Source organism: Dipodomys ordii, unplaced genomic scaffold (assembly GCF_000151885.1).
Source record: "Dipodomys ordii isolate 6190 unplaced genomic scaffold, Dord_2.0 Scaffold132, whole genome shotgun sequence".
In the NCBI taxonomy this organism is placed as follows: Eukaryota; Metazoa; Chordata; class Mammalia; order Rodentia; family Heteromyidae; genus Dipodomys; species Dipodomys ordii.
In genome coordinates, this window is record NW_012267348.1 from 4,195,242 (window position 1) to 4,214,425 (window position 19,184).

Sequence of the window (19,184 nt, forward strand, 5' to 3'; positions counted from 1 at the left end):
GGCTTTTTTCTTTTTGCTTATGTGGTGCTGAGGAATCGAACCCAGGGCCTCAGACATGCAAGGCAAGCGCTCTACCACTGAGCCAACTTCCCAGCCCAAGGACCATTATTTTTGTTTTGTTTTGTTTTGGGTCCGGTCGTGGGGCCTGAACTCTGGGCCTGGGCGCCGTCCCTCAGCTCTTCAGCTCAAGGCTAGTGCTCTACCACTTGAGCCACAGTGCCACTTTCGGCTTTTTTCTTTTTGCCTATGTGGTGCTGAGGAGTCGAACCCAGGGCCTCAGGCATGCAAGGCAAGCGCTCTACCACTGAGCCACCTTCCCAGCCCAGGACCACTATTTTTTTGTGCTTAAATTTTTTTTTATTATCTTTAAATGGCTGTACAAAGAAGTTCCCATTCTATAAAACTGCATATGAATACAAAGTGTCTGATAACACTGTCAGCCATCACAGGCAGGACCACTATTTATGAGGCTGCTTTAGCTGAGGCCCTAGGAGGGGACAGGAGCCAGCATGTCTGCTCTGTCCCCTCTATGACAGCTCACTCATGACCCATAGCTTTTTACACAGCATGGACAGGACAGGCTACCCAAGTCTCCCCAGTTCCAGCTCTAGCCTAGCTTGGCTTTTCCAGAAGAGGGAAGAAGGAATGTAGAGCAGACTGGCATTGTATCACCGCTCTGAGCCAATGACCCTCCCCACACAGAGCCCTCACGTACGTGGCACGGTAGAGGTCGAAGCGGCCTTTGTCCTGGATGTGGTACATCAGGTCCCCCCCGTTGAGGAACTCCATCACAAAGAACAGGTGATCCTGGATGGGGCAGAGTGGTGAGCAAAGGCAGGGAGTTAAGGCAGGAGGCTCCCTTGCTGGGAGCTATCAAGGCCCAACAGGAAGCAGAGGGGAAAGGCTTTGGGCTTAGGAGGACAGCTCTGCACTGGGAGGTGTGGGTGGGGAAGACATGGCTCTGCTCAGGTAGGAAGACAGGGTTGTGGCATGTATTGCTATAGCTGTGGGAGGCCAGAGACCTTAGTCTGGAAGGTGCAGATGAGATGCGTGAGAAAGGGATTCTCCCAGGCGAGTGCCAGCACCCGCTTCTCCACCATGGTGCACTCCACATCGTCATCGATCAGTACCACATCCTTCTTGAGATACTTGATAGCATAGTACTGTCCTTTGCCCTTCAGCTCTGCAAGGAGCACCTGAGGAGGAGTAGTGGGGTTACTGGACAAAGGTCCCCGTCCCATCCACAGATGCCCAGCCTCTACCATCCAACCAGGAAAAAGCCAGAGTATGGTGGGAAGCAGGTGACCCCAGGATCTGAGCCCTGGTCCCTCCAGCTCAGGGCACACACAGCCTCTCACCTTGCCAAAGCTGCCTTTGCCCAGGACCTTGTGGAAGGTGAAGTTCTCGATGCTACACTTGGTGCTGCCCTCCCAGATCTTGCCATAGGTCCCATTGTTGTCTGCCAGAGAGATGGTGTCACGACTAAGGCCTCAGTCGGCATGGATCCCTCCCCATAAGGTCCAAGGCTGCGTTGGGATAAGGGATCTTGGGAGAGGAAAAAGGCTCACTGCCCACCTTTTTCCAAACTCACGCGATAGTGAGAAGGAGGCCAGGCCCTTTCCTGTGGCCTGGTAGGAACTGGGAGCTTTAATGGGCATATTATACCCAATTTCACCTGGGGTATCTTCCTCAGAGAGTCCTGGCTTCTTCTGGAAACCCTGATATATTCCAACAGGCTCTGGCAACCCTGAATCCAGCTTTCGGGAAGATCTCTAGGGAAGGAATAATGAAAGGAGCAGACCGATGGTCAGACCATTGAAGAACTCCCAGACCTGAGAAAGGACCTCTCAATTCTAACTCTCCCTTCAATACCAATGGGGACAACAGGAGCAGAGCTCAGGTCCCCCAGGTATGTATGCATCCCCAGCCATTTCCAATGCACAGGGAAGCTTCTGTAGTCTGAAGGGCATGAACTACAAACAAGTCTTGTAAACTGATCCCCATCTTCCTAAAAATTTACTCGTTAAATTTTTGTGTCCTTCATTTCTGAGTGAATATAGATTTTTATTTTATTTTTTTGTCGGTCATGGGGCTGAACTCTAGGTCTGAGCACTGTTCCCATTTTATTTTTGGTGTAGTAGGGATTGAACTCAGTGTCTCTAGTATGTGAAGCAAACAGTTCTACTATTTGAGCCAAGCCCTCAGCCTTTTTGTTTGTATGGATCTTGACATAGGGTCTCACTGTTAGTTCCCTGAGTTAACTTTAAACTCATGATCTTCTTGCTCTGCCTCCCAAGTAACTGAAATTATGGGTGTATGCCATTGCTGCTGACTTGACTCTCAAATTTTACCTTAAAGTTCTGTAACATTCCTAGAACTATGCATGTGGGCACATGCACATATACAGAAAACCTTACTTTGAAGTATCCTTCATGCTTGAATGATTCATATGAGAACAAACTCCCCTCCCTCTGTTGCCTAAAGGATTGTCCAATCAGATCTTCCAAAAGCAGGGTCTGTGTATATGTTCTTCCCAATAGGGCTCCCCAGTAGGAACCAGTAGGAAGTACTGTGTGCTCTGTATACCCTTTTGACCCCCTACCCGGTGTCCAGGATTCCATAGCACCTGCTCACCTGGGAGACTTGATTCAAGGCCTCAGCCAAGAGCTTCTGGTTGATGCCACAGAGGTTGGCCACCTTCTCTCGGCATTTGTGGTGTACATTCATGCCACAGTCTGGTATAAAGGAGAAGCAGGGTTCAACTCAGGGCAGGGTCGGGGGAATGGAAGAAAGGAGGACTTTGGTGGGGGCTTCTGGGTTTCCTGTCATTAGGGGGAAAAAACCTGAAGCCACCATTAGCATTTCACACCATTTATGATTAAAGACAACAAAAGTCAGGCACCAATGGCTCATGCCTATAATCCTAGCTACTCAGGAGAGACTGAGATCTTAAGATTAAGGTTTGGAACAAGCCTGGCAGGAAAGTCGGTGCAACTCTTACACATCTAATAAGACAGCAAAAATCTGGAAGTGGAGCTGTGGCTGAAGCAGTAGAGTGCCAGCCTTAAGCAAAAAAGTTCAGGGACAGTGCCCAGGCGTTGAGTTCAAGCCCCAGTACTGGCACAAAAACAACAAAAAATAATATATAAAGGAAACAAAGAAAAAAGATTTAAAAAGCAGTCAGAGCTGGGCGCCAGGGCTCACAGCTACAATCCTAGCTACTCAGGAGACTGAGATCTGAGGATTGCGGTTCAAAGCCAGCTGGGGCAAGAAAGTCTGTGAGACTCTTATTCCAATAAATTCCAGAAAAAGCCAGAAGTGGTACTATGGCTCAAGTGGTAGAGCACTAGCCTTGAGCACAAAGAAGCTCAGAAACCCAAGGACAGGGTCCAGGCCCAGAGTTCAAGCCCCAGGACTGGCAAAAAAGTAGTCAGAAGATATGGAACAATTATAAACACTCTAAAGATTGGACACACGAGACAAGTGGCTTTTGTTCAGGGTTTCTAGTTTCTTTGTAAGTGAAACATGGGATAAAGGCAAGACAGAAGCAGCATATGCTGAGTGCCAGCTAGTACATGACAAGCCCTAGTTAAGTGGTTCTGCCCACTATGTACTTCACTTGACACTGAAGTACATAGTACAGAGAAGGGACACACAGCAGACAAATGAGAGTCAGTCAGGACAATGTGGAGCAGTCATTGAGGCCCATCCACATGACATCCAGGAATGAGGTATAGTCAGATGAGATTCAGGCTAGAGTAAGCTAAGGGTAGGGGTGGGGGGGATGGGCGCTGAAGACAACAAGAGAGTTCTGGGGCTTATAGAGCTCAGGTGGACAGTCCAGGAGCTAGATAATACACACCTTCACACTTTAGCCCCTGCTTCACCAGCCCCCACAGCAAGCTGCCACAGTGGTCACAGAAGGTAGGGCTCATGTAGTTGTAAACCTTGAACCGGTGCGGCATGTCAATGTTGAAGCGTTCTTTCTGGAACTGGAAGAAAGAGGTATCAAGTCAAAGATCACATGCAAGCCCCAGCTCTTTCCTCAACCACAACTCTCCCCGCATCCCACAAATTGCAACATGCCCAAGAGGACTCCACCAAGACTTAAAAAATATGGAGGCCTAAGGTGCCTAGGATGAAATCAAAGAAAGATGAAGGAAAAGAGAAGTGAGAGTAAACCCACAGGGAGGGAATGAGGGAGCAGATTCCTCCCACCCAGCCAAGCCCCCGGACCCCCCAGGCCCTGCCCTGGGCCTAGCTCACAATGGTGTCCCGGCTGTTGGCCGCCGTGCCGGTGCACCGGCCGATGATCTTGTCAATGCATTTCTTGTGGATGGCAGCGTTGCATTCTTGAAGAGGCAAAGACCCAGGAGCAGGAGGGGGTGGCATTGGGAAGGGCAGAGCCTGTGAGCTGGCACCACTGGCCCAGTCCAGCCCTCTACACAAAGCCAGTCTTCTCCTTCACCACCCACACCCTCACTCCACATCAGCCTTGCCCAGGACTTGATTCTTCCCTCTCCCCCTCCCCCACCACCCCAGCTCTCACAGGAGGGGCCAAGAGAGCAGGGGGTGGGGCAATTAGGGAAGCCTATTGGAGTCCTAGTGAGTAGGAGGTGGGCAGAAATGAGGGAGGCATTCCAATTGGGGGGCAAGATGGCCCTTATTTCCCTCTTCTATGTCCCAGGACAGCTCCTAAGTTTTCTACACATGTAGTACACATCCATAGCCCAAAACAAACACCTGAACATATATAATATACTTACATACAAAGCATGTGTAATCATATACAAAACATGTGTAATCATAACAGACTTCTAACATTGAGTGCTTACCACATGCATTTATAGCTTTAAATATTTTACACCACTGAATCTTCACAATGAATCTATTATCCCTAGTTTATAGATAAGGAGGAAATTAAAGCACAGAAAGACGTAGGAACTTGCCTAAGGCCCCATAGCTAGGAAGTGGTAGAGCAGCTATGCTCAGAACATCAGCCTGCAGAGCCTGCTGCATGTGCCACCAAGGGAAAGGGCAGGCTCACCCAGTGCATAAACACCCATCTCCTCCCCATGCAGCTAGGGGAGTGATGGTAAAGGTTTCACATCACCTCTGGGGCTGGTTTCTGTGCAGATACTCTACCACAGCTATTTTAGGCTACTAACCTGACAACCTGCATGCAGAGCTGGGAAGAGAAGCACAAAAATGAACTGGCTTTGGTGAACTGCAGCAAGCCAGTCCTGGCACTCACTGACAGGGGCTACCATACCCCTCCACCCCCACGGAAGCAGCTGCATGCACACAGATACACAGAGCTTCTATCTAGATATACCATCCTGACCAGGGGACACAAGCACTGGCCATAGAAGCACACGCATGCAAAAACGCAGCTTTGGAGATACTTACGCCTGCACTTGTAGCCTTGTTTGTTGAGGCCCCTAAAAGGCAAATTCCCAGAAGCATGAGTGAGAGGTGCCAGATTGGCCTTCTCTTCCCTGTATCACCCCCAGCAAACATAGCTGGTCTTACCAGACAAACTCTTTGCACACAGAACAGAAGGTGGGCTGCCCAAAGAAGGTAGCGATAAACTCATGGTTCTTAATATAGTGGATTTTGGCCTGCTTGATGGCTCCACGGCGGTTCATGGTAGGAAACTTGGCCTCTTCCTCACTACGCATAGACTGTTTGCAATCTAGGAACCATGGTATGGGAAAGTCAGTTCCAGTGTTCAGAAGGGGCAGCCCCCAGCAATTCATCCTAGAATGGCCCTGAGAAGGGCTACTATCCTAGACCTCGGTGCAGGCTCAGTTCTCTGATCCATCAGATAGGCCTGTCCCCATCCAGGTGGGCACCTTACCCCCGTCCTCCAGGAAGTACTGCACAGACATCAGCACCTTGGCTTGGGGCTGCAGGTCCAGCTGTAGGGGTGGAAAGTGGAGGGATGATGACAAGTCAGTGAATATGAAGAGGACTCAGAACCTGCCCCCATGACTGACTCCTGAGGTCAAGGGGGCCTCTAAAGCTTGGCTAGACACCTGACTGCCCAGTGTGGGCAAGGCCCCGCCCAAGCCCCGCCCCACCTGTACCTTAGGTATTATTACATTTGGGGAAGTGAAAGGATCTAGCCCACACCCGGCCAGGCCACATGGCCTAAGAACAGTCAGAGAGGGAAACTCCCTACTTTACCCTCTGCTACCTCATAGTAAGGAGCTCAGAATAGTGCCCCTACCCCCACGTGCACGTGCATACATAGAGACACTGGGCCTAACACACTCATGGCGGTATCCTCTGGTAGTTTCCTTGAGGGCTTACATAGACTACACAGTTGAGAGGGCTGGACCATATCCTCTATTCCCTCACCAACCCCAGGACCCATACTTAAGGATAGTTATCTTCTCCTGTGGGAGTAGAAACTGAGCCCAAAACCAGACCTGTACTCTGGTCTGGCCAAGACTCAGAGCAACTCCATGTCAACCTCTCTCCCATCTTAACCCCTTCACCCCTCACACTGGAGGCTGGCCAGAGCTTCTGATGATTGCAAGGCCTTTTCCAGTGTAGACATCTTAGTTGTAAGAGCTCATATGTAAACCAGGGGGGATTCTAATATTGCTTTCCTGTGGTCATCACAGCTGCATGTGGGTACTGGCGTGTGCAGTCCCAGATTCAGAACGTTCCATCTTCTTGCTCCTAAAGTATGTGATGTTGGCTGGGAGCAGGTGGCTCATGCCAATAATCCTAGCTATTCAGGATCTGAGATCTGAGGTGTAAGATTTGAAGTCAGCCAAGTTAGGAAAGTCTGTGAGAATCTTATCTCCAATTAACCAACAAGAAGCCAGAAATGGACTTGTGGCTCAAATGGGAGAGCACCAGACTCAGGTGAAAAAAATCCAAGGGAGAGTATCATAACTTCAAACCCAGTACCAGCAGAAAAAAATAAAATAGTGTAAAATGACCATGGTATTGTTCTCTCCACCTGCCTAGGCCTGGAATAGCCTCCAAGATTCCAAATAGAAGGGAAACAATGGGTACTTCTGAAAAGGGGGGCCGGTTGCCTGGTGTTGAGATAAACAGTTAAAAAAAACTTTTCTTTTTTTTTTTTTTGGCTATATACATGTACTGCCTTTTCAAAATTAACAGGGAAAAAAATAGTCCCCCAAATAAGGAAGGCTTGCTTTTAGCACGTAGTATGTGTCAACTTTTCCAATGAGCCCTTGATCTCGGGTGCTTATTTCATCTGAGGTGAGGATTTGCAGTATTTTCTCCTTGTACAGAAGTAATGACAGAGGCTCAGAGGAGCTGGTAAATCACGAAGCCAGGACTGGAGCCCAGAATGCATCGGTCACAGAGTTACAGTGGGCCCCTTGCATCTGTTCTCTCTTGAAAAGCCCATACACACAACCCCTTGCACACGCACGACCCTGGCTCACGAGCCTCTCACCCAGAACTCGGCCTTGCCGTTGTTCTTCTTGCAGCGCTCAGCCAGCACCGACACACCCACGGTCACCTCAGAAACTGGGTCCTCAGCTGCCCGCATCAGCACAATCTGGATGACACGGCCTTCATAGATGTGGGCATCAAACGTCGACTTCCACTCAGGATACATGGTTGGCTTCTTCTGTACCAGTGTTTTCCCTCGCTCTGCAATGGGGCCAGGCAGGCCAGGTCAGGCTTGCCTTTCTAGCCTTCAGTCTAGTATCATCTGCCTGCTTCTCCTGACCCATGGGTCTGCATGCTCCTGAGGGTCTCTCAGAATACTGAACTGCCTGTGCTGGTAGGGTATCCTGGCAGCTCTCATTATAGGCCTTTGTTCCTCCTGTTCCCTCTCCTGTGACCCTTTCTCTTTCCCTTATGCATTCACTTAGTGAATACATGGTAAAGGCTGCCCTTTACTAGCCACAGTAGTAAAGGCAAAGAACACAAAGAGTCCTCCTGGAACCCAGAAAGACAAACCAGTTTATCTCTCAAATAACTTCTAAGTCTCAGTTGTAATGAGACTAAAGAGGGAAAGGTCAGGGGTTCTAAACCCATCTTCTATCCTATGTCCTATCCAGTGGCCTGAATCAGCCTAAGAGTCAAAAAAGGCTTTCTGGAGGGACAACTCACCTGCTACCTAAGGAGTGAGCAGGGACTGGCCAGGAGTGAACAGAAGGGAGTGAGGGCAGGTGCACTCCCTCCAGGAAGTTTCCCTGACCCTAGTCTGGCCCAGTGACCTCCCTGGGCTTCCTGACAAGACTCATTACTAGTAACCTGTCCAGTTCCCCTGCCTAACCATGAACCCCATGAGGACAGGACTAAACTAGTTCTGCAGCACAGCAATGACTTCAGTGCCCAGGTGTGAAACAACCAATAAAACCAGAAACTGGGGAGGGGCTCAATTTAGCCAACATCTGAGGCTCTGTAGGGTGGGCTTAGAGGTGGACAGGGCAGGGAGTGAAGGACAAGGAAGAAAAAGGATCTCTAAAAGGATCCTAGAGAAGTAGGCAAGGCTCCCCCCAGGCCCTCTTGCCAAACCCCACACCTCTCTCCAGGGCCCAGCCTCCAGCCCTACCTGTGCTGAGTGCCTCTTTCATCTTCACAGCACAGAAGGGCTGGCTTGCCTCGTCCTCAATCTGCACAGAGCCCAGCTCATAGGAGTTGAAGGAGATACGCAGGAATGGTGCCATGGTGAGGCTGCAGCAGGGCTGTGTACAAGTGAAGTCAGATAGCAGAACAGGAGAAGTCCAGCCACCCTGGGAGGCACAGAGGTACTACCCTATCCCTGGGGGCTCTCTCTCATCATTGGATTTGTCCCATATAATGTATAAAAATATGCTAGACTTATAGCAGGATGTTGGTGGCTCATGCCTGTGATCCTAGCTACTACTCAGGAAGCCAGTCCAGGCAGGAAAATCCATGAGACTCTTATCTACAATTAGCCAGCAAGAAGCCAGAGGTAGAGGTGGTTACATGGTAGAGTGCCAGCCTTTAACACAAAAGCCAAGATAGAGTGAAAGGTCCTGAGTTCAAGCCCCAGTACACACACAGACACAAAAAAACATGCACTAGAGATTTAGGTACTCATGTTAAAAACTGGTGAGCTTCATGTTTTTAAGTCTGGATCTATGGCATCCCTGGTAAAACAGGAGGATGTAACATCAGCAGACACTGGGCTGTCTTATCTACCTCAGCCACTCCTCTCCAAAACCTGGGCCCTAGAACATCTGAGTCCTGACCCCAAAACATTCCTTTGAGAAGCCACTCATTGACTTTTTTAGCAGCAAATTGCTAAAGGAGTGTTGAGCTTCCATGCGCAGTACCAGCAATTATCCATCAAGAGGGGCAGGAAGGTCTTTTCCTCCCTTGGTCCATGCCACCCTGTTATAACAACCCTGTTATAACCTGCTTATAACAAACACAGGCAGACAAAATAGGCTCAACATACACCCTCACTTCATCAATCCAAGAGACCCATTCTTCAGGGGAAACTGAAACTCTGGTTGAGCCAGAACCAAAAGCCAGGATTCCACTAACTTAGACTCTGCCTATATCAATGTGCCTAACCTTTCTAAATTCAAGCCTCTTGGGGTCATATGACTTCCGCTTGCTTGGAAGAGGGTCTTTCTTTTCAAACTCATTTTCCTCCAAATGTTTCGATGCTGAAGGTAATCAAGTCAGCTTCCACACTACCTCTTCTTTACTGTTCTCTAAGGTGAAGATTGCTACTGGTGACCTCAAAGGTCAGTTGTGGAGGACAGATATGTGTAAGCCCATACATGCACACTTATACTCTGACAGACACTGGCTCTAGGCCCAAGCCCTCACACCAGGGTGCCCTATAACTGATGCCAAATGAATGTTCCTTGCTGTTCATGCATACACACAATACTCTGACCAAAGCCTGCAGGGCAGACACAGGCACACATCCTCTTCCCACACACCTGTGCACACACACTATAGCTTTCCAGCCCTGAAATGGTTCTCTCCAGCTCCTCTACATGCAGCTAGAGCAGCAGCCAGGCCTGCTGGGAGCTTCCAGCCCAGATGAGCTCACAGGAAACATTGATCTCAGCATGCGGCCCAGCCCTGGCCAGCCCAGCTAGTCCTCTGAGGCTTATAGACACATCAGTGAGGAGGCATCAGGCAGGGCAGATCCCCCACTGCTCTCATCCAGGCTTGGCTCCTACTTAGTGAAAGGAAGAGTTGGTTTGCAAACTTACACCTGAGCCTGGTCCACAAAAGTTCTAGCCTCAGACCAGAAGTGGGTAAGTGCTAGGTGTCAGACCAGCCACCCACAGCCACTCATTGAGCAAGGAGGCGGGGCTAGTGATGGGCTGTCATGGGCTCTAGCTTGTTGGGCTTGAGGAAGTGTATGGGAGTGATGGGTCTATATGAGTGTGACAAGGCAGAAGTGTGTGTGCCTGTGGTGCCATAAGAGTGGGTGGCATGAGGTACAAGAGCTGTTAATAGTAGAGGATAAAACAAATGGCCTGGGTCTGGCCTTCAGCATTTGTAGGAATCTTGGTCAGTGTCCCAACCCCGCTGCTAAAAAGGGCATTTTACTCCTCCTTCTGTCTTTCTTGGCCTTAAGGTCCAAAGCTCTGTACCTCATGAATGCTCACTGCAGTGAGAAATGTTAAGCAAGTTCCCCACAGGGCACACTTGCCACAGCCTGGGCCAGACCTCAGCATCCACTGCGTGGCCTCATGCTTCTCAACGGGACAACCTGGAGACACAGCTGGGACAATGAGCAGGACAAGGGGCAGAGAAGAGGAATGAGGTGCAGGACATGTACTTCTGACGAAAAAGAACTAGGGCTGTCCAGGCAGCAAAACAATGACCACGCTATCTGGGTACAACATTCAGAATACCTTGGCTGTGAGACCTGAGGTCTCTTGGTCTCCCTGTGCCTCAGTAATCCCATCTTCCAGTTCAGGCCCTTAGTTCAGGGTTGTCATGTTGATTAGAACCAATGTCAACCTAAAAGCCTCAGGAGGGTCCGCTTGTCCTCATCCCCTTAACTGACAGTGCCCATCTTTCACCTATGCACCCCTTTTTGGTCTACAAAGTATACTCGTACTCCCCACTGCATTCCTTCTACCTGACCACCAGCCTGCAGTCAGTTCTGGTTTTCCCACTTCTCAGACAAGAAAACCAAGTCTATAGGAACACACAGCAGCTTATCCTGGAACACCAGATACTTCATGCTCCTCCTCCTCCTATGGCCTAGCCCAGGCCCTAAGGTCCCCTAGCTTCCCTTGACCCAAGGTTGGCTAGCAGGAGCTATATGGTGACTCCCCAGGGCAGCATGAAGGATGGTCAGAGGTGCCCTAGGAGGGTGAAGCAGGGCCCCGCCTGCCCCACAGGCAGCCCTTACACTCAGAATAGCAGCTGCTTGTAGTTAGAAGCCACTGGAGGGAAAACCACAACCACAACAGGGCCAGGCTTCAGCCCTAAACCTGCAGCCAGGCCACAGTGCCATGAGCACAGGGGATCCGTGGTCTTCGTGGCTGTTAGTAACCCTAGGGTCAGATCACCTAGCCCTAACTGCCTAGGACTAAAGGTGGGACAAAGACTCTAGCCTGTTGCAGCTAACCTCTGGCCCTTAATCATACTATTTAGACCTCAGGATGGAGACAGACAACATGAGCTGGCATCTGCCTCCCACTGTATGACCCTGAGAGAGGTCCTCTGGTGCCTACTACACACTGGACAAAGCTTAACCACCTATCTGGCAGACCTGAGCAGTGGTGGAAAGGCAAGGGGTGAGGGGTGAGGCAGCAGCACAAAAGCAAGGTATGCCCCTATTTACAGCCCCCATACAAATAGGCCCAGACTTACAAGTCCCCAAGGAAGGCTTAGCCCCAGTCTCGTTGCTACTTGCAGGTCCAGGGTGATGGCAGGCTAAACCCCACACAGCCCTCCATGGGGACCAGCCAGGTCTTTCTCACTGTCTGGGGTTCCTAGATGCTATGATCTTGCTAATCTACCTAGCAGCAGAAGCAACCCTGTGAGGCAGAGAATACTAAACTCAGTCAAACAGCCTATGTGTGAATCTCAGCTCTCACACTTCTGAAAAGGGCTGGCCTTTCCTGAGCCATCAATGTACCAGATTAGCCTTGTATTATGTTAGCTCATACTTTGCCTTATAACATCTGAAAGTGGGAAATTGAGGCTTACTTGCCCAAGGGCACACTGCCAATAACTAGTAGAAAGGTTTGAACCCAGGCCTGTCTAATGCTGCAGCTCATGTTCTTTTACACCATATCAGGAAGAAGAGATGAAAGGGGAGAAGGGAATAGAGAAGGAGACGGGGCAATGTGCTAGGAACAGCATGTAAAAATCCATACACGAAAACAGAGAAACGGGTAAGCGTGCCAGGTCTCTTGTACCTGACTAGTCTATTCACCCACCTGCATCTCCCTCCACTCTGAGGGGGGTCCCAAGACTCTCCTTCTGCACATTAAAAGCAGTACTGACTCCTGAGTTGCTGTCTTCTCTCCTGCCTAGTACTATCTTGAACTAACCTCCAGTTCCCAAAACCTGGGTAACTGTTGCTGGAGACCAGCAAGTGGAATGGCACTAGGTAGGCCAGAGCAGGCAGGTGACCTCCTCTGGGGCAAACAGAAACCTGTTCCTAGCTAGCCGTGGGCAGTGGACAAGGCCAGTCTCGAGATGACAAATGTGACTGTACTATTAGACCTCCCAGAGTGGCCCCTAGAGCAGATCTTCACGTATGCTGTTAGGCAGATGGGAAGTTGCAGATTCCTGCACATAATGGTATGAACCAGCAAGGAAGGCTGGCCACCATCAGGAGCAGAAATGTACTTGCTGATTTTTTTTTTCCTAAATCATGTGTAATGTCTTTGGCACAATTATTTCAAAAGCTAAAAATGAAACCCATCAGGTAAAAATGTCTCCAAGAGATGGACCTTCAGGGACTGACATTGTACAGTGGGAAAAACTAAAGCCAAAGATCTGCTTCCAGGTCCCTCATCACTCAGCTCCAGCCTTATTATCTCTATTTAGTTCCTCCTTAGTACTCAGTTCTTCCTTGCAGGCCACAAGGTGATACCTAAGGGGCAGAAGAGTAAACAAGGGTTGGGTATGGACAAGATAAGTCTTGGTCAGGCTTCTGGGGGAGAGCCTGTGAACAGGTTCAGTTAGAGATCAGCCACAGTTCCTAGTGGAATGCAGTCAGTTTCCTTTGAATAGTATGCTAGGAAGCAGGAGGATGCCCTCATGCCATCTCATGCAGCCAATCTAACTTTGAACAAACCCTTGCTACCTATGGAAGACACCACCTGGATAGAGAGAGAAGCAGAGTGAAGCCCTCTTAGGGGGGCAGCCCAGCCTGGTACACAGGCCTTAAGGGAAGAATAAAGGAAGGAAGAATAGATCTATAAGTCTAGTCAGGAGACAAAATGGAGTGAGAGGTGGTATGACCAGCAAGAGGGAGCAGAGAGGGCCCTGACAGTTATGAAAGGACAGGGAGCAGACATGGAGAACTGCCAGGCTGGGCAGGCAAGTGGGAATAGCTTGACTAGGAGGCTGGCCTCCCAGATGGCTTTCTCAAGAAGGCCACAGAGGTTGCACAACCCAAGAAATGAGAGTAGCAGGAGGAAAAGATGTAGAGGAGCAGCAAGCCCCTTCTGAGGCCCTCCCCAGGACCCAGAATGGGCATGCTTCCCATATTGGTTTTTCCCTAGGAAAAACTTGTGCTGGCCTGGGACTCCTCAATGCTCTGCTACCTCACACAGACCAACCACTGCCCATATAGTCTGCTTGGACTTTCCAGAGCTCTATTACTCCTCCCCTTCCCTGGCATTCAGTCTCAAGCATTACCACCTTTGGAGATGACATTCTACCCACAGAGTGGAACTCTTCAGCTCCCATTGCCCTTGGAGAAAGCCCAGACCTCAACCTAGGCATCCCACACCCTGGCCCTTACCTGTTTTTACCTCAAGCCCCACTCTAGCTACTCTATGCCTTACTTTCCAGCTTTCCATGGCACTAGCTCCTTCGGCCAGAATATCCTTGAGTCCTCATAGGTATTTCCAGTCAGTTTGAAAGGCCAGGCCTGAATTTTTCTCCTCCCCAGGAAGCCAGGGGCTTCACTACCGATCTGTGTTGGTATCTGGCTACATAGCTGACTCTCAAAAATTCCACTACCAAGGGTTGGGGGCATGGTTAAAGTAGTAAAGTACTTTTCTTGGAATGCATGAGACCCTGGGTTTGATCCTCAGCACCTCAAAACAACAACAAAAAAAAACCCAGATTTTACCTCATGTGGTGATGTACATCAGAAACCAGCACTCAGAAGGCTAAGGCAGGCAGACGGTAAGTGAAAGCAGTCTGGGCAAAATAAGAGAAATTGAGGAAGAAAGAGGAGACAGAGACAGACAGAGGCAGAGATGAGGAGGGACAGGGAGAGAGGGGGGAGGAGGGAGGGAAGGAAGAAATGAAGGAAGGGAGGGAGGGAGGGAGGGGAAGGAAAAGAGAGAGTAAAAAGAGAGAGTAAAAAAAGAGAGAGGTTCGAGCTGGGCACTGGTGGCTCACGCCTGTAATCCTAGCTACTCAGGAGGCTGAGATCTAAGGATCGCGGTTCAAAGCCAGCCCGGGCAGGAGAGACCGTGAGACTCCTATTTCCAATAAACCACCAGAAAACTGGAAGTGGCGTTGTAGCTCAAGTGGTAGAGCGCTTGCCTTGAGCTGAAGAGCTGAGGGACAGCGCCCAGGCCCAGAGTTCAAGCCCCACGACCAACAAAAAAAAAAAAGAGAGAGAGAGAGAGGTTCTATTGGAACCTGGAACCCAGTAGAAATCAGAGATGGGTCATCAGGGTGGTACACTCATACCCTAAATAAATTGGAATGTGTTATCCTAAGAATAGAATGAAAGCTGGGGTCCTCTTCCCAAGAAAATATACACATGGTGACACAATTAAGCCCAGCCTTAAGCCCAGCTAGTGAATATCACAGTGACAAGACTGACGGAATGCACAGATTGATGGGGAATAGCCATATAAATATGTGATTAAATATGTGATTACCGAGCATGTAAGACCAGCTCTTGCTCAGGCAATGAGAACAGGGGGTGAGAGGGCCAGGCTAGGATGAGGGTGGAGAAATCCACTTTCTGGGGAAGTTGAGTACCTGAGGGATCCTCAGGGAAGTCATAGCCTACCCTGCCAGAGAGTCTGCAAAGATCACAGGGGCAGGACTAGGCACCAGAGAGCTGCTAACAATTGGTTCACACTACCCCTACCTGCACATGTGGGACAGGACTTCCTGAGGTCATAACTTATACAAGGCATAGGCTTCAAGTCACCCAACTGGCCCTCAGGTTGGGGATCCCTCGGCTCAGCCAGAGGAAAGGCTCCAGATACCCCTGAGAGAGGAACAAAGGCCTCTTCATGGCAGGAGCCTGGGAGAGCTAGTGCTGCTGAAGACAAGGGGACCTCTGTTAAGAGTCAGGGTGGGGGTTATCTGAACCTTTTCAGGAATAATCATAGACATGGTGCGCACACACAGGCCTACAACCAATGCAAACACTGTTGAGTACGGGGAACCACTCAAAGTTGGACATACAGGCATACACACATTATGACAACTCAGTGGCACAACACACACACACACAGAAACATCTTTTCCCTTGTTAGCTCTCTCATGTCAACAAAGACCACACCCAACCACATATACACATATGGCCACAGCTATAATGTTCACACAGGTAAAGGCACATTCAAGGCAGACAGAGATGATTATAGGAGCCTGGAAGACCTCACATACCTGACTAAAATCTGGCACCCAAATGTAGTTTTTTTCTACAGCAATGCCCTGGAGCACAATGGCTAGGGAGGGAAAAGATGGGAAAGGCAGCTAGAAATCACACGAGAATAGGCCTCTGAAGGAGGTCCAGAGTCCAAAGTGTGTAAAGGAAGGAGTGGGCAGGTCTGGTATATCTCTGGGCAAGCCTCTGCCTGTCTATCTTGTGAACCCCGAGGGAAAGTTAACAACAGCTAAGGCCGAGGTCACAGGTAGCGGTCACAGGTTAGGCATATGGAAGGAAAGGAATGCTACAACTTCTCCTGGTGGGGACACCCCATATATGTCTCCATGAGCTCCAGGTTCACTAGGCAGAAAATGACAGAGCCAGGGAGAGAGAGGAAATAAGTCACCAGCTGCCTTCCCCTTCCCTGCCCAAGTGGCATGCAGAGAGCTGAAGGGTAGTTACATGTGGAAAGTGCTTCTCTATCAGTTTCTAATAGCCCTTCTCTCTCCCACAGAGGGTGCCTAGGAGTTTCCTAACTGTTCACAATAGTAAACAACTGTTTTGTGTTTGAAAAAAGACAAAAAAGCCCCTAAGTGTTTTGCAGTTCAACCATCTCTCAGAGATGGACAGGGCCTAGATGATGCCTTCTCACTTTCAAGATCTTGAGAAAGCTAGGAGAGGCAGGACATTCCCAAATGGTATGCTATCCTCCCAGGAGGCAGGGGGGGGGGGCGGGAGGGGGAGAGCTAGTGAGCTTGGGCCTGAGTGGGTTGAATAGGTCTAGTTCCAATCTGTTGCCCTGAGAACTTGGCCAAGCCTTTACTGTGTCATCTGTAATATGGGGCTGATGTTGCCCACGCACCATACACAGGTCCTGGCACATAAGTCAGGACACCAACAGAAGCCATCATCATCATCTTTATCACTACTGCCATTCCCAAACCTGGCCCTCTCCCCACTCACCCACTACCCATCTGGTAATCTTTAGGGCTTCCTTAGGTAGTGGGAAGAGACACTCGTCAGCCACTCTGTGTGGGGTACTCTGTTCTGCCTGCTGCTGCAGGAAGGATCCCAGCTGGATCAGCCAAGTCAGCCTAACTCTACCAGCAAAGCCCAGGTTCACAGCTGTCCCTCTCAGTTTTTCCCTGTCTTAAAAATGGAGAGTCTTAAGCTTTCTCAACTTCTGATACTCAAAGACACCCCCGCCTCCACCAAGAACACCCCCCCCCAAACACACACACAACTTCCTTCCCCAGAGTCCAGCAGCCCACATCATGCAGACATCTGATCCAACCTTGGACATTCACTGCTCCACAGGCCTGTTTACCCAACATGGCCAAAGACATGATCCAAAGCTTCCGGGGCTGTTGTGAAAACAGTAGCTCAGCCACCACAAGCCTCTCTCCTGGCACCCACACAGAGACCTTCGAGGGACAGCCCTCCCATCCCATACCTGGGGCCTCCCAAGCTTCCCTACTGCAGATCTGCTAAGCTCTCTCCTGCCCTAATACTTTTGACTCTCAGGTGTTTCTTTCATCCCAGACCCTCCTGAACTCCAGGCTTCAGGCTCTACCTGTCTTCCTACCTCACCACATGAATGATTCTAGAAGTTTTCAAATCTGCCCACAGCAGCCTACTGATGTTCCCCTTCCAAATGTCTTCATCTGCTAGGAGCGCCCACGCTTAGGCAGTCGTCAGGCCAGACACCTGGGGCCAGTTTTCCGCCTCCCTGCCTTCCCCACACAGCACACTATTGAGTCTGCTTCTGCAGTGAGCCTCCAGACCTCTCCTCCTCCACCCTCAGCGCTGTTCTGTCCACCCCCGCCCCCAGGCACCTGCCTACTGCTCTCCAGCCTCCATTCTGCTGCCCCTCTTAAGACAGTAAAACAGACCTTACTGCCCCTGCCTAAGCCCCCAGTATTTCCCATTAGTCATGGAAAAAGCCCTACAACTTGCCCTCGGCATCTGTCCTCCCCTCACTCCTGTGCCCTAGCCACAAGGAGCCCTTTTCAGTTTCCTGAACCGCCAAGTTCCTTCCCACCAAGGAGCCTTTGTGCTTGCTTCTGTCTTTTTGTCCCCCAACCCCTGCTGTGGCCCCTTTCCATTATTCACAACAGAGGCTCAGAGCAGCCCAGTCTATTGCTCAAGGGTACACAGCCAGGAAAAATTAAACCAGGGTCTGTCTGATACCTGCAGAGATCCTTCCCCTACGCCCTCACTCATACTCATAGCCAGGCCCCCGAATAGCTCAAGCCCTCCAGTCCTGCCTGCTATAAGACCACCTTTAACACTCTTTAACCACTCTTAAAAACCAGAGACCCCCCCATATCAAAAGTCAGAGCTCAGCCCCATCCTCACTGGGCTAGGAAGGCTTCTATTAACAGCTATCAAGGATATACCATAGAGGTGGATACTCCCACACTTTTCCAGTCCCCATCAGTCCCAGATGTCTGACCATTTCCCCAGCTCAAAGGCAGGCTTCAGGGGTGGGATTGGTAGAATGGCTCCCCAATCACCCCTTATTTCCCAACCAATTCTCAAAGCCCAACATCCTATGGGGCAGGAGGAGGGAGAGGGGGTAGAGCAAGGAGAAGCTGAGAGAGCACAGAGCAGGTAGCAGGCAGCTGCACACTGCGTTTCCCTTTCCTGCATCCATTTGTCACAAGATCTATTTTCCTCCCTTTGAAAGAGAATGAGGGGGAGATAAACAGGAGGTAATGGGCACAGCTGCTCCCTCTAGAGCTCTTTCCTCAGAGAACACTGAATCTATGAACCAACAGTACCCTTTCCAGCCCTGGCATTGTTACTGAAGGCAGAATTAGGAGGGGCAAGCAGAGAAGCCAGAGACCTGACTTTTCAGCTCAACTCCACAGCCACCTGCTCTTGTGACACTAGGTCAGTCCCTAGTCCATTACACAATAATGATGCATTATCATCACCATTTGCTGGTTCTTGATCAGTTAGTATGAACCAGACACTAAGTGTTTTACATGATTGTAGTTTCTATTTTCTGAACCTTGATGGTATGCCAAGTATGGTGCTAGCTACTTTGCGTACATTGCTGTTTCCCCAATAACCTTATAAAGATGGGTATTATCATGATCTAATTTGTCAGATGGCAAAACTGAGGCCCTGAGTGTCAAAGCCATTTGTCCTGGTTCATTCATGCAGCAGCTTAGCACCACCTAATCGCTGAGATTCAACCCAGTCATTGCCACTCTCCAGAGGCTATGCCTATTAGAGTTCATGCTCTGGAATTTCAGCTTACAAGCTCAGCCCCAGGGAGAAGCAAGCATTAAGGGGGGGGCTGCTGAGGACTTCATGGCCTTGGCTCCGTCGTTCTCCTGGAGCCCCTGACAAGTCTGGACAGCTCTGGCAAGGAAAGCCTGGTCAGTTGGCCTAACCCACAGGCCAGACACTGCTCCCCTTGGGA

At 49.9% G+C, this 19,184-nt stretch overlaps 1 protein-coding gene across 2 annotated transcripts in view; it reads right to left on the reverse strand.

The window, feature by feature from the left end:
• Positions 1–19,184, reverse strand: part of Prkcd (protein kinase C, delta) — a 30,818-nt gene that overhangs the window by 6,327 nt on the left and 5,307 nt on the right. For both annotated transcript variants that reach the window (XM_013030783.1, XM_013030782.1), the window contains 12 exons: positions 8,552–8,684; positions 7,442–7,641; positions 5,861–5,921; positions 5,533–5,695; positions 5,410–5,441; positions 4,267–4,352; positions 3,863–3,992; positions 2,635–2,735; positions 1,676–1,772; positions 1,359–1,459; positions 1,023–1,196; positions 716–807 (listed from right to left, as the gene is read on the reverse strand). In XM_013030783.1, the coding sequence (XP_012886237.1) occupies positions 716–807; positions 1,023–1,196; positions 1,359–1,459; positions 1,676–1,772; positions 2,635–2,735; positions 3,863–3,992; positions 4,267–4,352; positions 5,410–5,441; positions 5,533–5,695; positions 5,861–5,921; positions 7,442–7,641; positions 8,552–8,666 (1,352 nt within the window). In that variant the 5' untranslated portion in view covers positions 8,667–8,684. The remainder of the gene's footprint in view (positions 1–715; positions 808–1,022; positions 1,197–1,358; positions 1,460–1,675; positions 1,773–2,634; positions 2,736–3,862; positions 3,993–4,266; positions 4,353–5,409; positions 5,442–5,532; positions 5,696–5,860; positions 5,922–7,441; positions 7,642–8,551; positions 8,685–19,184) is intronic.